Source organism: Carassius gibelio, chromosome B8 (assembly GCF_023724105.1).
Source record: "Carassius gibelio isolate Cgi1373 ecotype wild population from Czech Republic chromosome B8, carGib1.2-hapl.c, whole genome shotgun sequence".
NCBI lineage: Eukaryota > Metazoa > Chordata > Actinopteri > Cypriniformes > Cyprinidae > Carassius > Carassius gibelio.
In genome coordinates this window covers 7729363-7745768 of record NC_068403.1, presented here as the reverse complement: position 1 = coordinate 7745768, position 16406 = coordinate 7729363, and the positions used below count along the sequence as shown (strand labels likewise).

At 36.4% G+C, this 16406-nt stretch overlaps 1 protein-coding gene across 5 annotated transcripts; it reads right to left on the bottom strand.

Moving 5' to 3' along the window:
• Positions 1-289: 289 nt before the first annotated feature.
• On the bottom strand, positions 290-16018 carry kif2a (kinesin family member 2a). Of its 5 annotated transcripts, none has more exons than XM_052563186.1 (22): positions 15798-16010; positions 13598-13655; positions 13396-13490; positions 13033-13155; positions 12890-12944; positions 11795-11923; positions 9948-10048; positions 9749-9844; positions 9282-9336; positions 9042-9204; positions 8840-8930; positions 8555-8618; positions 8379-8470; positions 8141-8283; positions 6232-6436; positions 6006-6116; positions 5843-5910; positions 5533-5616; positions 2955-3105; positions 1745-1846; positions 1428-1563; positions 290-1341 (listed from the first exon to the last, which is right to left on the bottom strand). In XM_052563186.1, the coding sequence occupies exons 1-22, from the start codon at positions 15798-15800 to the stop codon at positions 1256-1258; spliced, it is 2211 nt and encodes a 736-aa protein (XP_052419146.1). In that variant the 5' UTR covers positions 15801-16010; the 3' UTR covers positions 290-1255. The 5 variants fall into 5 exon arrangements, with proteins under 5 accessions (XP_052419146.1, XP_052419147.1, XP_052419145.1 ...); XM_052563187.1 differs by having other exon boundaries at positions 291-1341; positions 13598-13679; positions 15798-16009; XM_052563185.1 differs by lacking the exon at positions 13598-13655 and having other exon boundaries at positions 291-1341; positions 15798-16018.
• Positions 16019-16406: the final 388 nt, after the last annotated feature.

The following is a 16406-nucleotide window of genomic DNA, read 5'->3' as shown; positions in this document are numbered from 1 at the left end:
CGTTGTGCTGTGGCATCATCCAGGTGGATGCTGCTCACTGCTGGTGGTTGAGGAGAGAGCCCCCTCATATGATCGCAAAGCACTTTGGGTGTAACAACAATACACAATGAAGCGCTATATAAAGTCAAACTTTATTATTATTAAACTTTTATACTTTCAATCTTAACCTCTAAGACAAAATGTTTTAATAAAACTTTTTTTTAAAAAACATTTTACAAACATGAGAAATCACGATTTCAGTACTCGTAAAAAACAGGAATAAAAAAAAAAATAATAATAAAGTCAGGAAACAGGATACAAAGGATTTTTTTGAATCATTCTTTATTTAGCAACCGCTGAAGTGAGAGGTGCCAACACTGAAAACCTCAGTAGCAGGTAAGTGGTGTTCCCTATTTGTTATTAGAATCTTGCTGAAAGTTATAACATTGTACAAATATTAATAGGAGATGTGAGAATGTTGGGAAGTTTTAAAAGCAAAACACTAAGTTGGTGGACTGTTAACTTCCTTTCCACAAGGAAACATGATATGGCACGAAAGCATTCTACAGATGAACAGATGAGAGAGACGGTACAGAGAATATCATGTGGAAAAGTGACAGCAGTCATTGATAAACCAACAAAACTAACGGCTGACAATTCTCACATTCATTTACATAACCTCAAGATTTTCTCAGAGTGCATTTTATGCTTCTTTGAGAACTTATTTAACTTCACCTATTAAGCCTTCAAGAAATGGCGAAGTGAAACAGAGCTAAATGCTGTATCAGCCAATCAACAGAAACATACACCGTGCCAATTATAGTAAACGGACCCCAAAAATAAGGTTATTTAAAGTGCAGATGAACCAAGTCAGTCATGCTAGGAACGGAGTGATAAACTGTTGCAGAGTGTTCATGCATACAATTTAGAACAACTTCAAAAGGAAGGATTTCAGTGGTACAAAAAACTAAAAATCCCAAAGGGTAGAAACGCGAGTATCAACTGATACAAGTCTGTACCCTTAACCTACAATTAAAAAGTAAATAAATAAAATCGATACTAATAAAAAAATTCTAAAGCTTTCCTCTGAATCATTCAAGGGTTGTATTGATCAGGAAAATCCCCTTATTTTGTCTTCTGCTGATTTGTTAGAGAATTACCTAACGCTTTATTTCACATGTGAAAGTAGGAAAGTTCTCTTCAGAATACTTCTGAATACTATCAAGAAGCCTACACGACTCTTGTGTTTGTCGTTTCTCCGGAAGCGTGTTCCAGGCTACAGCGCGCGGGGTCGCTTGGGGTTAATCTGCTTGCTGGCTTGTTCCTCTTCTTGGAGAGTAGAACGGAATGACCTCACTTTATCTGACAACAGAGCAGACACACATCCATTAATAATCATTCCATCAGGGGAAAACTAAAAGGAAAGCACATTCTAGAGGATGCTTTACCTCTGAGCTCAATAAGAATATCAATCTTCTGGTCAAGAATCTGCTCCAGCTGAGACGAGTAGGAGTCCACGTCGTAGTCCACCTCCTCAGTCATCTCCAGGAGCACCTTCTCATCCTCAAGCCACCTGATAGACTCCTGTCAGCACATAAAGTGTGAACATCATCATTAGCAATTCCCTTTTTCAGTTTTGGGACTGAACTTTATCGAAGTACAAACGAAAGAAAAAAATTCAGAACAAAGAAGCACAACAAACCAACACTGACGTCAACTGGGAAAAAAAACGCTAGTGTGAAAGGGACCTCAGAGGAATAAAGACCTGAAACACAGCCCTGTGGTCTTCCAGAACCTGCTCCTCCATCTCCACCAGCTGAGAGACCGCCTCGTGGAAAGTGAAGAGCTGAGGGGAGACTTCCTCTTCCTGTCAATATTCAAACATCAGCTTTTATCCTCCCTACATTAAAAAGCCACAATATCTAAAACAACAAATCGATTGCCTTTCTAATTTTCCTGTTTATGGTTTCAGCCTTATGCTTATAAATGGTATGCAATATATAAAGCATGAATACACTGAATAACAAAAAAATAAAACCTTTAGAGGCACATACAGTTGGGGTCAAAAGTTTAGATCGCCCTTTTAGAATCTGCAAAATGTTAATTATTTTACCAAAATAAGATGGATCATACAAAATGCATGTTATTGTTTATTTAGTACTGACCTGAATAAGATATTTCACATAAAAGATGTTTACATATAGTCCACAAGAGAAAGAAAATGATTCACAGCTGTTTTGTTTATTTGTGATAGTTGTTCATGAGTCCCTTGTTTGTCCTGAACAATTCAACTGCCTGCTGTTCTTCAGAAAAATCCTTTAGGTCCCACAATTTATTTGGTTTTTCCAACATTTCTCTGTATTTTAACCCTTTCCAACAATGACTATGATTTTTAGAGCAATCTTTTCACCCTGAGGATTAATGAGAGACTCATATGCATCTATTACAGGAGGTTCAAATGCTCACTGATGCTCTAGAAGGAAAAAAATATGCATTAAGATTATATTAAAATAAAATTACACATCTCCATTCTGTTCTGTTCGGCTCTTCATGCATGATTTTTCCTTCTGGAACATCAGTGAGCATTTGAACATCTTTCATGTGAAATATCTTATTCAGGTCAGTACTAAATAAACAATAACATGCATTTTGTATGATCCCTCTTATTTTGGTAAAATAACATTTTGCATATTCTGAAAGGGGGATGTCAACTTTTTACCTCAATTGTATAAATGTATGAATCTGCACATAAAACAAACGTTTTTTCTTTCTTTCCTTTTCTTTTTATAAAGTAATATTTAATATTTTGCAAGGATTTATTTAACAGATCAAGTAACATTTAAAATAAAATTTATGTAAAAAGTAATAGACACAAATTGCACTTCTAAAACAAATCACTGGAGTAGGTATCATTACTGTATCAGCATGCATGCATTTTAAAGCAGAGGAAGTACTAGGAACAGATGTGTTTTTACATTCTGTTCACAGAGCAGTTTGAGGTCATCTCTCTGAGGGGAGTTTCCCAAATCCCATTCCTCATCCATGATGTTCAGCTGGTTGATGGCGTTGACATTGGGGCGGCCTCCCTCTGTCACAGCATTGGGATCCACGGTCAGCTCCTTCACTCTAAATGCACAGATTGACAGCATTTATGATGATGTTTTTAAAGCAATCATGCTGACCTAAATGACACCATGCACAGGTCACAGAACTCTTATTTTGTGCTTGTTTTGGCTGCGACACTACATACTCCTACCTTATTTTTTAAAACAGCCTTACATTAATTCAAAAACATTTATGCTTTAATAAGCATTTTATGACAAAATCAAGAGCAGTTTTTTTTTTAATACAACTAAATATTACAGACATCAGAATTCCCATAGGTGCACTTAGGCATATAAATTGCAGCAATTTGTGCAGCTAACACAACTGTTTATGGTGTCATCTCATTTTTATTAATTTAGTACAGTGTTTGTGTGTATTAATATTCATATTATGAAATATTTCTAAAGGAAAAGTAAGGACGACAGCACCACAGACATGCCAGACATTCCCAGGGTTAGAGAAATGAAATGACAGCAGATCAGAGGGGAAATGAAAAATGTTTACACCAAAAGCACAGCCATTAGTCTGAGACGTGAGTGCAGCCAGTGTTTCTAATAAAATGAAACAGACTGTGGTTATATACACTGCAGTGCATGAGTATTTCCATGCATTGGTTGCAAGCCAATGCGGGATGTTGGTTGCCTACTGAGCAGTGCTGGGGAAGCTGCATTGAAACTGATAGCCAAGCTACAGTATAATGTAAAACATTGTTCCCTACACTACAAGTTAGTAACAAACAATAAAAAAGAAAGAAAGATTGAAGCTATTTAAGATGGTAATATATTTATAATTATGTAACTTTAATAATAATAATCATAATGATAATGTTGTATCTATATTTGAAATCAGAGCATAACTAAAATAATAAACATCTCAATTAAGGTCACAACAAGCACTAATTTATCAAATAGCACCCTTTTTTTAACAACTCTACTGAAAACATGAATAAACATCATCTGAAAGGGTCATATGATGCAATTTCAAGTTTTCCTATCTCTTTGGAGTGTTACAAGCTGTTAATGTATAGATAAAATCCCTAAAGTTGCAAAGACTAAACTCTCAAACCCAAAGAGATATTCTTTATTAAAAGTTAAGACTCATCCACTCCCTCCTAAAATACCTCGTTTAAATACGCCCACCTCAAATCTATGTCACTGTGTGGGAAGATTTGCATAACACCGGCCAAATGTTCATGCAAAAAAGCTTTGATTCTCGCTGTGGGGTTGTTGCTGCCGTCATCGTAGAGATGCTGTGTGTTTCATTGTGAAAGTGAAACTAGTTTGCTTGGCCTTCCAAAAGAGGACACAATTAGAAATCAGTTGTATTTACAACACTGTTTCAGAACAGTTCAACTCAAATATTCAGATGTGTGCCGCACATTTTACGGAGGTCTTTTTCCTGAACCTGGTAAGGCTTTGCACAAAGGTTGTTTTTATAAAGTAGAGCGATTTCAATTTTGCAAGGACAGTCAGGCGCTTCTGACTCACAGCCTGTAAGTACATTTTCATATATAAAGAATTTGCCACTGTTGATTCAAACACAAGTTTTGAGCAGTGTAGAGTAGTGTTTGTTGTTTGTCGTTTCTCCAATTACAAAGAATTGGTTTCATGTTTACGCAGCGTGATACACAACGTGTAAAAAGACAGTAGAAGTCCCACTGGAGGCAACAAAAGCCTCGTTTGAAATGGGTTTATTCCTTTTGTCATTTCGAACTGGGACTCGGCATCACAGTATGGTAAGGGGAATAACATTTCTGTCACACGCTTCAGGTATTCAGCCAATCACAATGCACTGGGTAGCTGGCAAATCAGCGTACTCCTCTCTTTTCAGAGCGATGAGCTTTGTAAAAATCGACATGTTTCAGAAAGGCAGGGCAGAGAGGAGCAAGAATAATGTACAGTATGTGGAAAACTTTTAACTTTTTTTTTTTTTTTTCAGGTATTGATGACACAACTTTAAGGCTCTCTGGTTTTCATAAAGTTAAGTAGTTGAGCAAATAGTCAATAATATTTTTTAAGTAGTGATACTTTGGATATGCCCATAAAGCAATTTTTTTCTAGCTGATGACTGATAAAAACAAGGACAGCCGATCAGAATCCATCCTGCTTAAAAGAGTTTGAGTATTTAAAGTGGCAGAAGACATAACTGCACTGCGTGCTTATAATAAACGCAGTGGACACTAATATAGTTATTATTGTTATTGGTGTGATGGGCCTCTCTAAAGTGTAACAAAAATAATGATGTAGGGGTTTGTCTTTTTTCACTGCTCGTTGAGAGGGAAAAGAATGTTTGTTTGTGTAAAAGCTAATGTTGAAAAAGAGTTTGGTTACTATTACGCTACTGAAAAATGTTAGTAACTTCTATTACTAGTTTTAGTTAGTCCCCAACACTGCTGCAGTGTATCTGACTAAGAGTAAGGTGGGAAGCTGCATAGACATGTGCTCATACTCATAGGTAGGAGAGGGTTCAGAGCGACTTCCTCCCCCCTGAGAGAAGGGGATGTCAGAGGGGCTAATCCCAAACTCCTTTACTCTGAAGACAGTCAAGACAGAACAGAGAAAAACAGCAAGACAGAGAGAAGAGCACAGCCAATCAGGATAGATATGAAAATACTTTTTCCCATTGGCACTAGCTTGTCAACTCATTGGTTAATACAACAACTTGACTGAGATTGCCTTAAACAGTTAGAAGCTACAATGGCAAGAGTTCTACTCAACTTCTATTTTCATAAATGCACAACAGAGTGCCATGTTCTAACCTGTTGGCATATCTCAGAGTGTTCAGCGTGTTCTCACAGGAAGCCATGCCAGGAGAAATGGTGGCGATCTGATCAGACAGAATTCAATTAGAGCTGTACAAACAGGCAAAAGTCAACTTAACCAAATCCCAATGTTCAAGAGGGATATCTTAATCAAACTTACCATACATGTCCTGGAGTTCTCGCCAATGAATGAGTCTCTGAGGACTTGTGTGAGCTTGCTCGCTCTAAATGGGGTATGAGGCTTATTACGTCCCAGAGCCCTGATACATTCCTAATACACGGAACATTGCAAGATCACAGTGATTTACTAGGCAATTTCAAAATGACACTTCATGACCAAATGGTTGCTGACCCCTGCTCTTGGGTGGTATTTTTAAGGTGCTGACCTTCAGAGCCAAAAGACTCTTGTTGATTTCGGCTCCCTCTAAACGAGTCTGCCGATCAGCGCTGGACGTGTCCGCTCCACGTTCGTTACCCGCCAGATCAATGAGTGAGAATTTGCCATGCATCTTGCCCTTCTTTCGTAGAATGATTTGGAAGACGGCATGGCTACGGGACGAGTGGGCATTGGCTGAGGTCTGACCTGAGGTCCTAAAATGGAAGAGAAGAAGGTGAAATTTAAGTCAGGAGTGTCTGATTTATGTACCAAGACATTGAGTGGACTAATTACAGATCATCAAAAATCATGAATTGTTAAAGGGTTAGTTCACCCCCCCAAAAAATTCTGTCATTAATTACTCACCCTCATGTCATTCCAAACCCGTAAGACCTTCGTTCATCTTCAGCAACACAAATTAATTTTTATAATCTGAGAGCTATCTTATTCTCTTTAGACTGCAAGGACAGTAGGATACTATCACGATCAACACGCAAAAACGTAGCAAGGACCAGGGTTCTTACAGAATCGCTAAATTAAATTCCAGGACTTTAACCATTACTTTTTTGGTTTTCAAGGACTACAATCAGGGTATAGTTACTATCTTTCACATTCTAATAAATAAATAAAACAAAATGGTACAAATAAAGTGCAGTACATGCAAAGCTTGCAATGACTGTGGCAACTTTACCATTTGAAACGATAGTATGGCAAAGTTACCAATTTCCTTATTCAAAGTGATGTTTTTTTCATGAATATATGATTAACCTGAAGAGTAAAAGCTTCATTGTGCACAAATATTTTTCACTAGAACGACACAAATATTTTAATACTATTTTTAAGAATTTTTCAATGAAAAAATCTTTGTCTTTTAATCACAAAATCTGAGCTCCGCAAAATAATGTAGTTGCATTTTGAAATATTTTAACTAATCTAGAGCTGTAACTAACATTTATTTTGGTAATCAAGTAATGTACTGATTATTTTGAGTAATCTGATTTTTTTTAATAATAAAAATAGATTTAAGTGAAAAACAGCTTTATGACTACATTTAGATATATTAAACTAATGATGAGACAATAATAACTGGTTCGAATAAAGTATCAAAACCAAGTAACCACATAGTCCACTTTCTTACAAAGTTTAGCTCCAACCCTAATCAAACAAACCTACCAGTGATTTTCTAATGATCCTGAAGGGTTAGCGCTAAACTTTACAGGAAAGTGGATCTCGCAAGCTAGATTTGAGGATCACTGCTTTACAGCGTGATTCAATGTTTAAAACCAAATAATTTCAATATTTGGTTACATGCAAACTCAAAGCGAGGGTTAAAACTTTTATTTTGAAATCAAGATGTACAACAAATCGCATACAGATATTTTGAGGTATTCTCCAGTGTTGGCATAGGTTTCTAAATGATTTTACGTTATAAATCTAGTGAGATAACGTGCACTGTTTTCCCAAATAAACGCTAAGCAAACCAACAACAAACGAAATCCAAAATAACAGCCAATGCAATAAAGACAGAACAATATAATGCAAGCACTATCAAAGGTTGAGATTAAACTGATATTGCGAGACCGATAGGAGTAACATCACAAGATCTTGTGCGCTCCTGAAAGCCAGGTGAAATGGTTCTGTATTTAAATCAGACACGCTGCATCGTTAATTTTGCAAGAAAGTACTGTTTTCCATAAAGTATTCCATAAATCCAAAATTAACATTAACACAAATTTCATAAATCAACATATGCGTGGTTTACGTTCAGTAGAAAGTGTGCGCATGGAATGACATGAGGGTGAATAATTAATGATAGAATTTCCATTTTTGTGTGCACTAACAATTTAAAGGAAAGATACAGCAGCAAACAACTAGAGCACTATTCAGTGAACATGATTGTTTTATCCATCAGGTTTTACCTGCAGCTGTTCCCCATTTCAATGAGTTTGAGCACATCCTCGGTGCATCTGACCTCACGCTCCTGAAGCCCAACCACCTGGACCTGCTGCTTTCCATCTTCTAGCACTCGTAGCTTAGCCTTATGATTCAACAGATCAAATACCTAAAGAAAAAAAGACTTTGAAAGACTTGTCCTATTTTTTAAATAGGCTTTAGTTTTTCACAGCCATTAGTCATCAATTTTGCCTTTCCACTTGCCTTTCCACTGTAAATTTCAAAGAATGTTGCGTAAACCTGAAGATCCAGCTTCTTATAGTTTGGTTTCTTCAGCATGAGAAAAACATCTCGAGCTGTTTGTGTAAAACAAGTACATGAATGAGTTTGCTTGAAATCAAAAGACTAAAGAATTTACAGGACCAAAAAACATCATTTACCAGCTAATGCATAGATTCCTTTTGAACAATCCTGGTTCTTTCCTGAAAAATCTCCACCCATGGTCTAAAACACAAACCATTTCTTATTACTCTAATATGTGAAAAAACTAAAGCTAAAAAAGTTGTGCCCATTTTCAGTACAAAAAAAAAAAAAAAAAAAAAAAATTAATATATATATATATATATATATATATATATATATATATATATATATATATATATATATATATATATATATATATATATATATATATATATATATATATAGTAAAAAATCTCAATTACATGAGTTTTTCCACTTCCTGTTTGGCCATAAGCAAAGCATGTGGCCATTCCTCTATCAAAGATGGTTTCCACAAGGGGTCTTGCAGTAAACCTGTGAAGAAAACAGTTGAAAGATTTTTTTCCTCCAACAGTGACTAATTCCTGACGTAATCTTAAGTTAATGATTAATTTATAATGAACAACGAAGGGAATCATCCTCTACCTGTAAACCATTTCATTTGTTGTGCTCTCATCAAAGGCATAATCGAAGCGGAATGTTTGGTTCTCTAGGTATCGAGTCAGGTCCACCTTCTGTTTTGGTTCATGGACCATGACAACATCTTTACTTGGAATAGTGATCACATCTAGGTCCTTTACAGTCAACTCTATAACACCAATGAGAAATAAATTACAACATATGAAGTGCAATCAAAAAATAAAGTATAAATGTCTAAAGAATTACCTTTTTTATTGAGGGGACGTTTCCTAACACAAACGCATATTCTGTGCTCCTCGATCTGTTGAAAAAATGAATTAAGTTTTACTTATCTTAAAAAAAAGTTTTACTTCACATCCAAAAATGAAGTACTTTTTTCTTACTAATAATGTATTAAAAATATTATTCATGTAATTTTTGGTATTTCTATTATTATTATCATTAAAATGTGGATCTCAAATGTATGAACATGGACATGTCTGGGTTACATCCCCCACAAAGATCATGAAGAAAAAATTCAGAATAAATAAACATTATAATAAAAACAAAATAATGAAGAAAAAAAAAAAAACTAACAATAATAATAATATAAATATTGGGGAAAATTATGATACGGGATGGCTGTGTTTGTTCAATTAAATTTCATTAAATAATTAATTCTTGTATTTATTATATTTGAAATATGCCCCAGACATTAATTCATCAGTACCTACCAAATCTGTCGTGGTTAGCGGCCGGTAGTCCAAACTTGCTCTGAAGTCTCGGATCATCTGCAGTATTTCATAGTTTGGAATCGTTGTATCAGTTTCCTTTAAAACAAAACAAGCACATTCAAATCTGACAAATACATTATAATTAAAAGCTGAGAGAAAAGGCAGAGGGATATAATGACAGAAAGATGAGAAGTCGTACCTGTGCTCGCTTTTCTCTCAGTTCCTGTTGCTGTAGCCTGCGTCTCTCCCTCTTCTCCTGCAATTTTTCCACTTCCTTCACACAGTTCGACTTCCTCCTTGCTGTTCGAGAGCAGAACAACACACAATTCCATTTTAACAAAGGCAACAACCATTTCCTCTCATTCAGCCCTCCTCCTCCTCCCACCCTGTATCTCTCTGTCTAATATAAGTGTGTATGTATGCAGACAGAGTGGCTATAGAGGCAAGCCAGAGCCCCTGGCAGCTGGCACATGGTAGCGCCAACAGCCCTCTCTATCTTAAAGAGCTCTATTCTCTGAGCAGACCTTTTCCAAAGTCATTTATCCATGCACTCAGGCTGTCTGCAACACACCCTGCTACTATTACTTTACTACTTGCTACATTACTATTAATTGCAAATAAAGCCATATCATCAGAATCATCAGAACATGGATTAAAAGATAATAAAGGCATTAATATTCATCTGACTGATTCATTTAATCTACCCAAAACAGTGTGTAGTTTAAACACTATCTCGTCTTCACCAAACACCAAACTGGGGTGGGAATCTTTAAACTAGATTGGATTAGAAAGAATAGTTAAACCCAAAATTAAAAATGTATACATCCACGAAGTAGGCGAGTTTGTTTCTTCATGGGAACAGTTTTGAAGAAATTCTGCGTTAAATCTTTCACTAATGGATTCTCTGCAGTGAATAGGTGTCCTAAAAATGTCCAAACAGCTCATGAAAACATCAACAATTTACAAATAATCCACATGACTTCAGTTCATCAATGAAAATTTTGTAAAGCAAAAAGTTGAGTTTTTGTAAGAAACAATTCTTTAATCCGTTTTTAACTTCAAATGAATACTAGAACCATAATATTGCATACTTCCAGTGAAAAAAATCTAAATTAGCAGATAAATATGCACAGGTCAAGCACCATTTACAAATAAATACATTCCAAAACAGTTCTAAACAAATGTGTTGAAGGATTTTGATTTGGGAGGACAACAGGGAATGGAGTTTTTCTCTGGAGGAAGTGTTAATTTGTTATTACGTACTCGTATTTTGAATAGATATGACAGTGTAACGTTAAAACATTAATGATGGATTTGTTTATTACAAACATGCAGTTTTTCACTTTACAAGATGTTAATTGATGGACTGGAGTCATGTAGATTACTTGTGGATTATTGTGATGTTTTAATCAGCAGTTTGGACTCTCATTCTGACGGCACCCATTCAGAGTGCAGAGGATCCAATGGTGAGCAAGTGTTATGTATATTATTCCAAATCTGTTCTGATGAAGAAATAAACTCATCTTGGATGGGCTAAGGGTAAGTACATTTTAAGCAGATTTTCATTCTTTGGTGAACTGTAATTCCAAGAAAGAGTTACAACATATCTGAATCATTTTTGCCCCAAACCCGCAACTAAACAAGCAAATTAAACCGAACAATTGTAATTCCACCCAAAGGATGGGCAGCATCATGCTGCACATAGAAAACAGCTTCCAGATTAATGCAGCAGACAGACTCTTGTAAGCTTCATAAATTCAAAGCAAGAGGATTAGTCCGGAAGGTTCAGAGTCAGGACAAGCCTGCCCGGTCACAAACAGTCACTGACATTCAGAGGGGCGGCTGGGGGTAGCCAAACCACACCCCACAGATTTGAGCCAAGATACAGACAGATGAGCAAGGTTTAGGTTTGCTGCAAAATTCAGTCTCTAAAAGGTTGCTTTATATGCATCCTGCGCAGGAGGCCTCAGTCTTTTCAGCGTTTTCCTGTGGGGAAAAGGGGGTTGACAGGAACACATTGAAAAGCACTGAGGAGTGTCATATTACCGTTTTGTTGTTGCAGAGCTATCTGACTTTGGGTCTGGCTCTGTGTGGGCTGAGAGGGCTGTTGTACTGGTGGAGGGGGTGCTGATTCTGGCTGTTGCTGCTGGGCCAGCCGTCCCCGAGTCGAGCCAACTTCAAAACAGAACACATAAGAGTCAGCAAATTACAACAGGACAAACAGAAGGCATAACAGGAGACTGAAACATGCCTATGATGGACAAAAATCCTGCTTAAAAAGAGCTCCCCAACTTTTCAAACACAGTCATCTTAGCATGCGAAGTCATGTGTAGTAAAAAAGTCACTATAGGTAAAACACTCTGGCTCTTTTAAAACATCACACTATTTGTCTGAGCAAGCCGACTCAGCAAATTTGTGACTATTTTGTCTCATTGGTGTCTATGATTAAAATTTCTTTCAAGATCTTTTCTTCTATATTGTAACTTACTTTCAAGTAAAATGGATTATAGAAGAAAAAAAGATTGAAGAACTTGGTTCAATCCATCAGTTGTTACCAGCACAGAAGCAGATCTGAATGCAATACTTCAATCAACTGCAAGAAAGCGGCAAGGTTTAAGCTGTCTAAATGACTGAAGAAGTCCGGAAAATGTTATCAGAAAGAGAATATTTTGCACTGGAAGACTGACATTTTCATAAAAATTACTGTCAATAAAAAATAAATATGTGCATAAATGTATTGTTCACAATAAGATCAATAAAATGCATTTAGAAAATAGATGAAGAGGTGGAACAAAATGACAAAAACAAAACAACAAAAGTTGCATAGTAAAATTTAGCACTATAAATGTCTAGAACAGGGCAAGAGAGGAAAAAAGTTGTTCCCAGTACATGTTATAACAAATTCAGAGTACCCTGTTAAAATGAAGTGCTTGTGGAGTGTGCGCTCTCTGAAAACACTGCATCATTAGCCTGACACGTACATGTGCCGCCTCTTCCTTCTAAAGTACCCAGCACGTGCATGCTACTTTTTTTCACTTTTGCAGATTAATAATTGCAAATGGCCATACTGCATTTCATAACTTATTTTAATTTAATGTGCAGCCCTATTTGTGAGTCATATAACAACAACAACAAATATACCTCTGTTGTCTCTGGATGGGATTTCACTCCTTCCCGGTGCAATAGTTCTACGATTCTGCACACAAACAAATGTACAAAAGGGTTAAAAAGTTGCAAAACAATTAGAATGCAAGTTCAACATTTAACTCTGGCCTCATACAAACCTTAGGGATTTTGTTGACCTTGACAGAGTTGGGTGTAGGAGGCGGTGGTGTAACAGGGCTCAAGGAAATCTCCTCCTCTGGACCAACATCTGGATTTAGTGAGAATATGCACTCCAAATCAATCTGTTACGAAAAAATGAACAAGCTGTTAACATTGCAAGAAATCAGATCTTTTTTCCAACACATGTAGGATATCCTAAAGAGAAAAATGGTACAGGGTACATGACAACATAATTCATATTTGTAAAAACACAGCATGTGTCCACATAATATCTGAAAGTTTCATACTGTACCCTAACAACACCTGAATGCTATTCTATCCATTATTAATTACACAGGCAGCTGAGAGGCTGCTAGACTTACCTCTTTTCCTTTAGTGTCTCCATTTTCTATCCATTCCACAGTAACACTTTCATTATCTTCGTTTAAAGATGTCACCATGGCCTGGTGTACTCGCCCTGTAAGAAACCCAACACCTCTAAGTGTGAAAGACAAATTGAAAACATTCATGTATCCATTTTGAAATTTTACACATCTAATTGGAACTTGAAAAGAGTTTACGTACAAGTTGGCAAGTCAACAGCAATCTGCTTCTGAGGACACTTCAGAAGTTGCGCTAATAGCTATTGAAAAGTATCAGAGCATCACTGAAAACAAACAGCCACAGTTCCGTATCTATTATTCAGAGCTATTCCTACTCACACGTCGACATCCCTGCAATTATTCAACAGCGGCATCAGCAAGAAAAAGCACATATTATCCTGACATAAAACAAGCTATTTAAAACCCCTGCATGCAACATCAGGCCAAAAGAAAAGTTGAGACCCAGTTTGAAGTAAAGGCACATCTTTATGACATTAGAGACCTCATCTTTTTTTAAGATGTCACAAGCACTGTTCATCTTCAGAGAGCATGTCAAGAGTCATCTCTATTATGCAATAAATGAAACTTCCCAAAGAGACAGGAGTGGATTGTCTAACAAGTCAAAAGACCCAGGCTCACTTGTTTCTTTGCTACAAGCTGAAGTTAAATATAACACAGCCTTCTCAAAGAGATAAAATCATAACCTCTTCTGACAGTCTTGCAAATTGTATTGATGCCAATACCAATGAGAAGCCACTGAATGCTCACGAGACACTAGATTTATGAACTCTGTACCGAGATATCATTAGGCCTGTCATGATAACAACTTTTTGTTGTGCAATATATGACCCCAGAAATAATTGCGATAAGCCATATTATTGTCGTTTTAAAGACCATTTTAGGCCACTGAATATATAATCATGACGTTTCAGCATAATAACGCAAGGAGGCCTACACATTTCCAAATTTCCAAATGACAACAAACATTGAATTTTTAAGAATATTTAGATATTTAGATTTAAAAAGTGCAAATTAACAAAAACAAAAAAAAAACTACAATGCACAAAGAACTTGTTTGGATTTTTTTTTTTTTATGAAACTTTTTGTAGAAGCATTTTTTAAATTTGTACTAACATCTCGTTATATACAAGAAGTTGCAAAAGACACAGGTGCAAATGGAATGTGAATTATAATGTACATGTATTACGCGATATACTAATTATTGCGACAGGCCTAAACATCATTAGCAGAGATTGATACTTTGATCATTAAAAATTCAGAACAAGTGTATGTTTATCTTCTACTTTTGATTCCCTAAATTACAATTAACTTACACATATTTAAAACTTAATATTCAGTGAATTATGTACTATTATTAATGATAATAAAAACAACAATAATGATAATTAGTGCAGATAAGTAGAATTGCTAATGCTGTTATTTAAGGTGGTTGTTTGTTTTCTAAATGGAAAGATGTTTTCATCTTTGTATTTAATCAATTATTACCCTAACCAAAAAAAAAAGTTTGTTACTTAGAAATGTAAGTAGTTGTCCAAACAGTATATCAAACAGGTTATTTCACATCTGAAAGCTAGAGTTTGGAGCTATTTTTGAGAGACCGGAGTGTGAATATTGGTAATATATTTATATACATCTGATAATAATAATAATATGCATCTAATCCCAAGCAGTTACTATTTCCTTTGGCCATTAGGGTGGAGTTTAATCTCTGAATCCAAAGAATGACACATCGCATAACTTCAAGGAATTTACTTGTCATCTTCAAAGCATTAACGTTACTTACAAACCATTCAAATTATTACAACTACGGATACTGTCTAACGTCACTATAATCTCAAATGAATGACTAATGTGAAGTGAGTGGCATCCAAACTTAAACAGACCAGCTGGTTTGAATGAAACCAGCAACTTCCCTCTGTCCACACTTATTTACAACCAATCTGTAAAACAAAACATTCATTTGCAAGTGACTTAAAAGATGGCTAACCAGCATTAATCCAGAATCTACAGTACTTGCATGATTATATTCCCTACCAATACAATACACAAATAAATCCCCACGAATCTTCATTATACCGGGTTGAAATCAAATACCATCGGACACATTATGAATCTAAAACAAACTCCACCCGGGTTTAGCAGGTGGCTAACGTAAAGCGTAAAACCGACAGTTGCACTGTTGATTGACACAAGCTCGTTAACTACCCGGGCAACCAACACCAACAGACCAAACTTAACGCCAAATATCGATTTATGCTAGGCCCGACCACCTTAAACTATCTTTTCTGTCAGGATTTTTGAGTGGTAACGTTAGCATCCGTTAGCCGAACCGGGGAAACGACTTTAACTGACGGTTACAAGCGACCCAAATATGAACTCACCATCGCTGCGCTTTATCTCCACATAAATCCCCACGACGATCTTGCCGAAGTTCACCGACATGGCTCATTTATGGGAAAAAGGGAATACTCAAACAGACTGACGTGTGAGAACTAGAAACAGTGTTTGTGTTTGAATTTTTCACATTTGTTGTTCCGTGTTGCTCAAAACCGGGAGGCGGCCACAGCACCAGACATAAAAGAGGGGGACAGGGCGCGTGCGCGCGGGAAGCTCGACTTGCGCGTTTTTTTCCTCCATAAGCCCCGCCTCCTTTGTCAGGATTGGCTAGAAGCAGCTGAGCTCAGACAGTTGACCATAGCAACCACAATAAGCGGAGGAAGCCGGGTATTGCTGTATGGCAAAAATTAACAAAAATGTTGATGGCTATGGTCTTTTTTTTGACAGTAGGCACGCTGAACTTAGTTTTCAGCAAGATCAACATAAAAAACTACCAAATGTCCCTTAAATTAATATTCGTTTGATCACAACAGTTGCGGGATGGTAAACTATGAATGCAGAAAACCTTCCTCTGTGAAACTGCTTTGCCGTGATTTTATCGTGAAAAGCGCTATACAAATAAACGTGACTTGAACTGAATCAGTTAAAAAGGC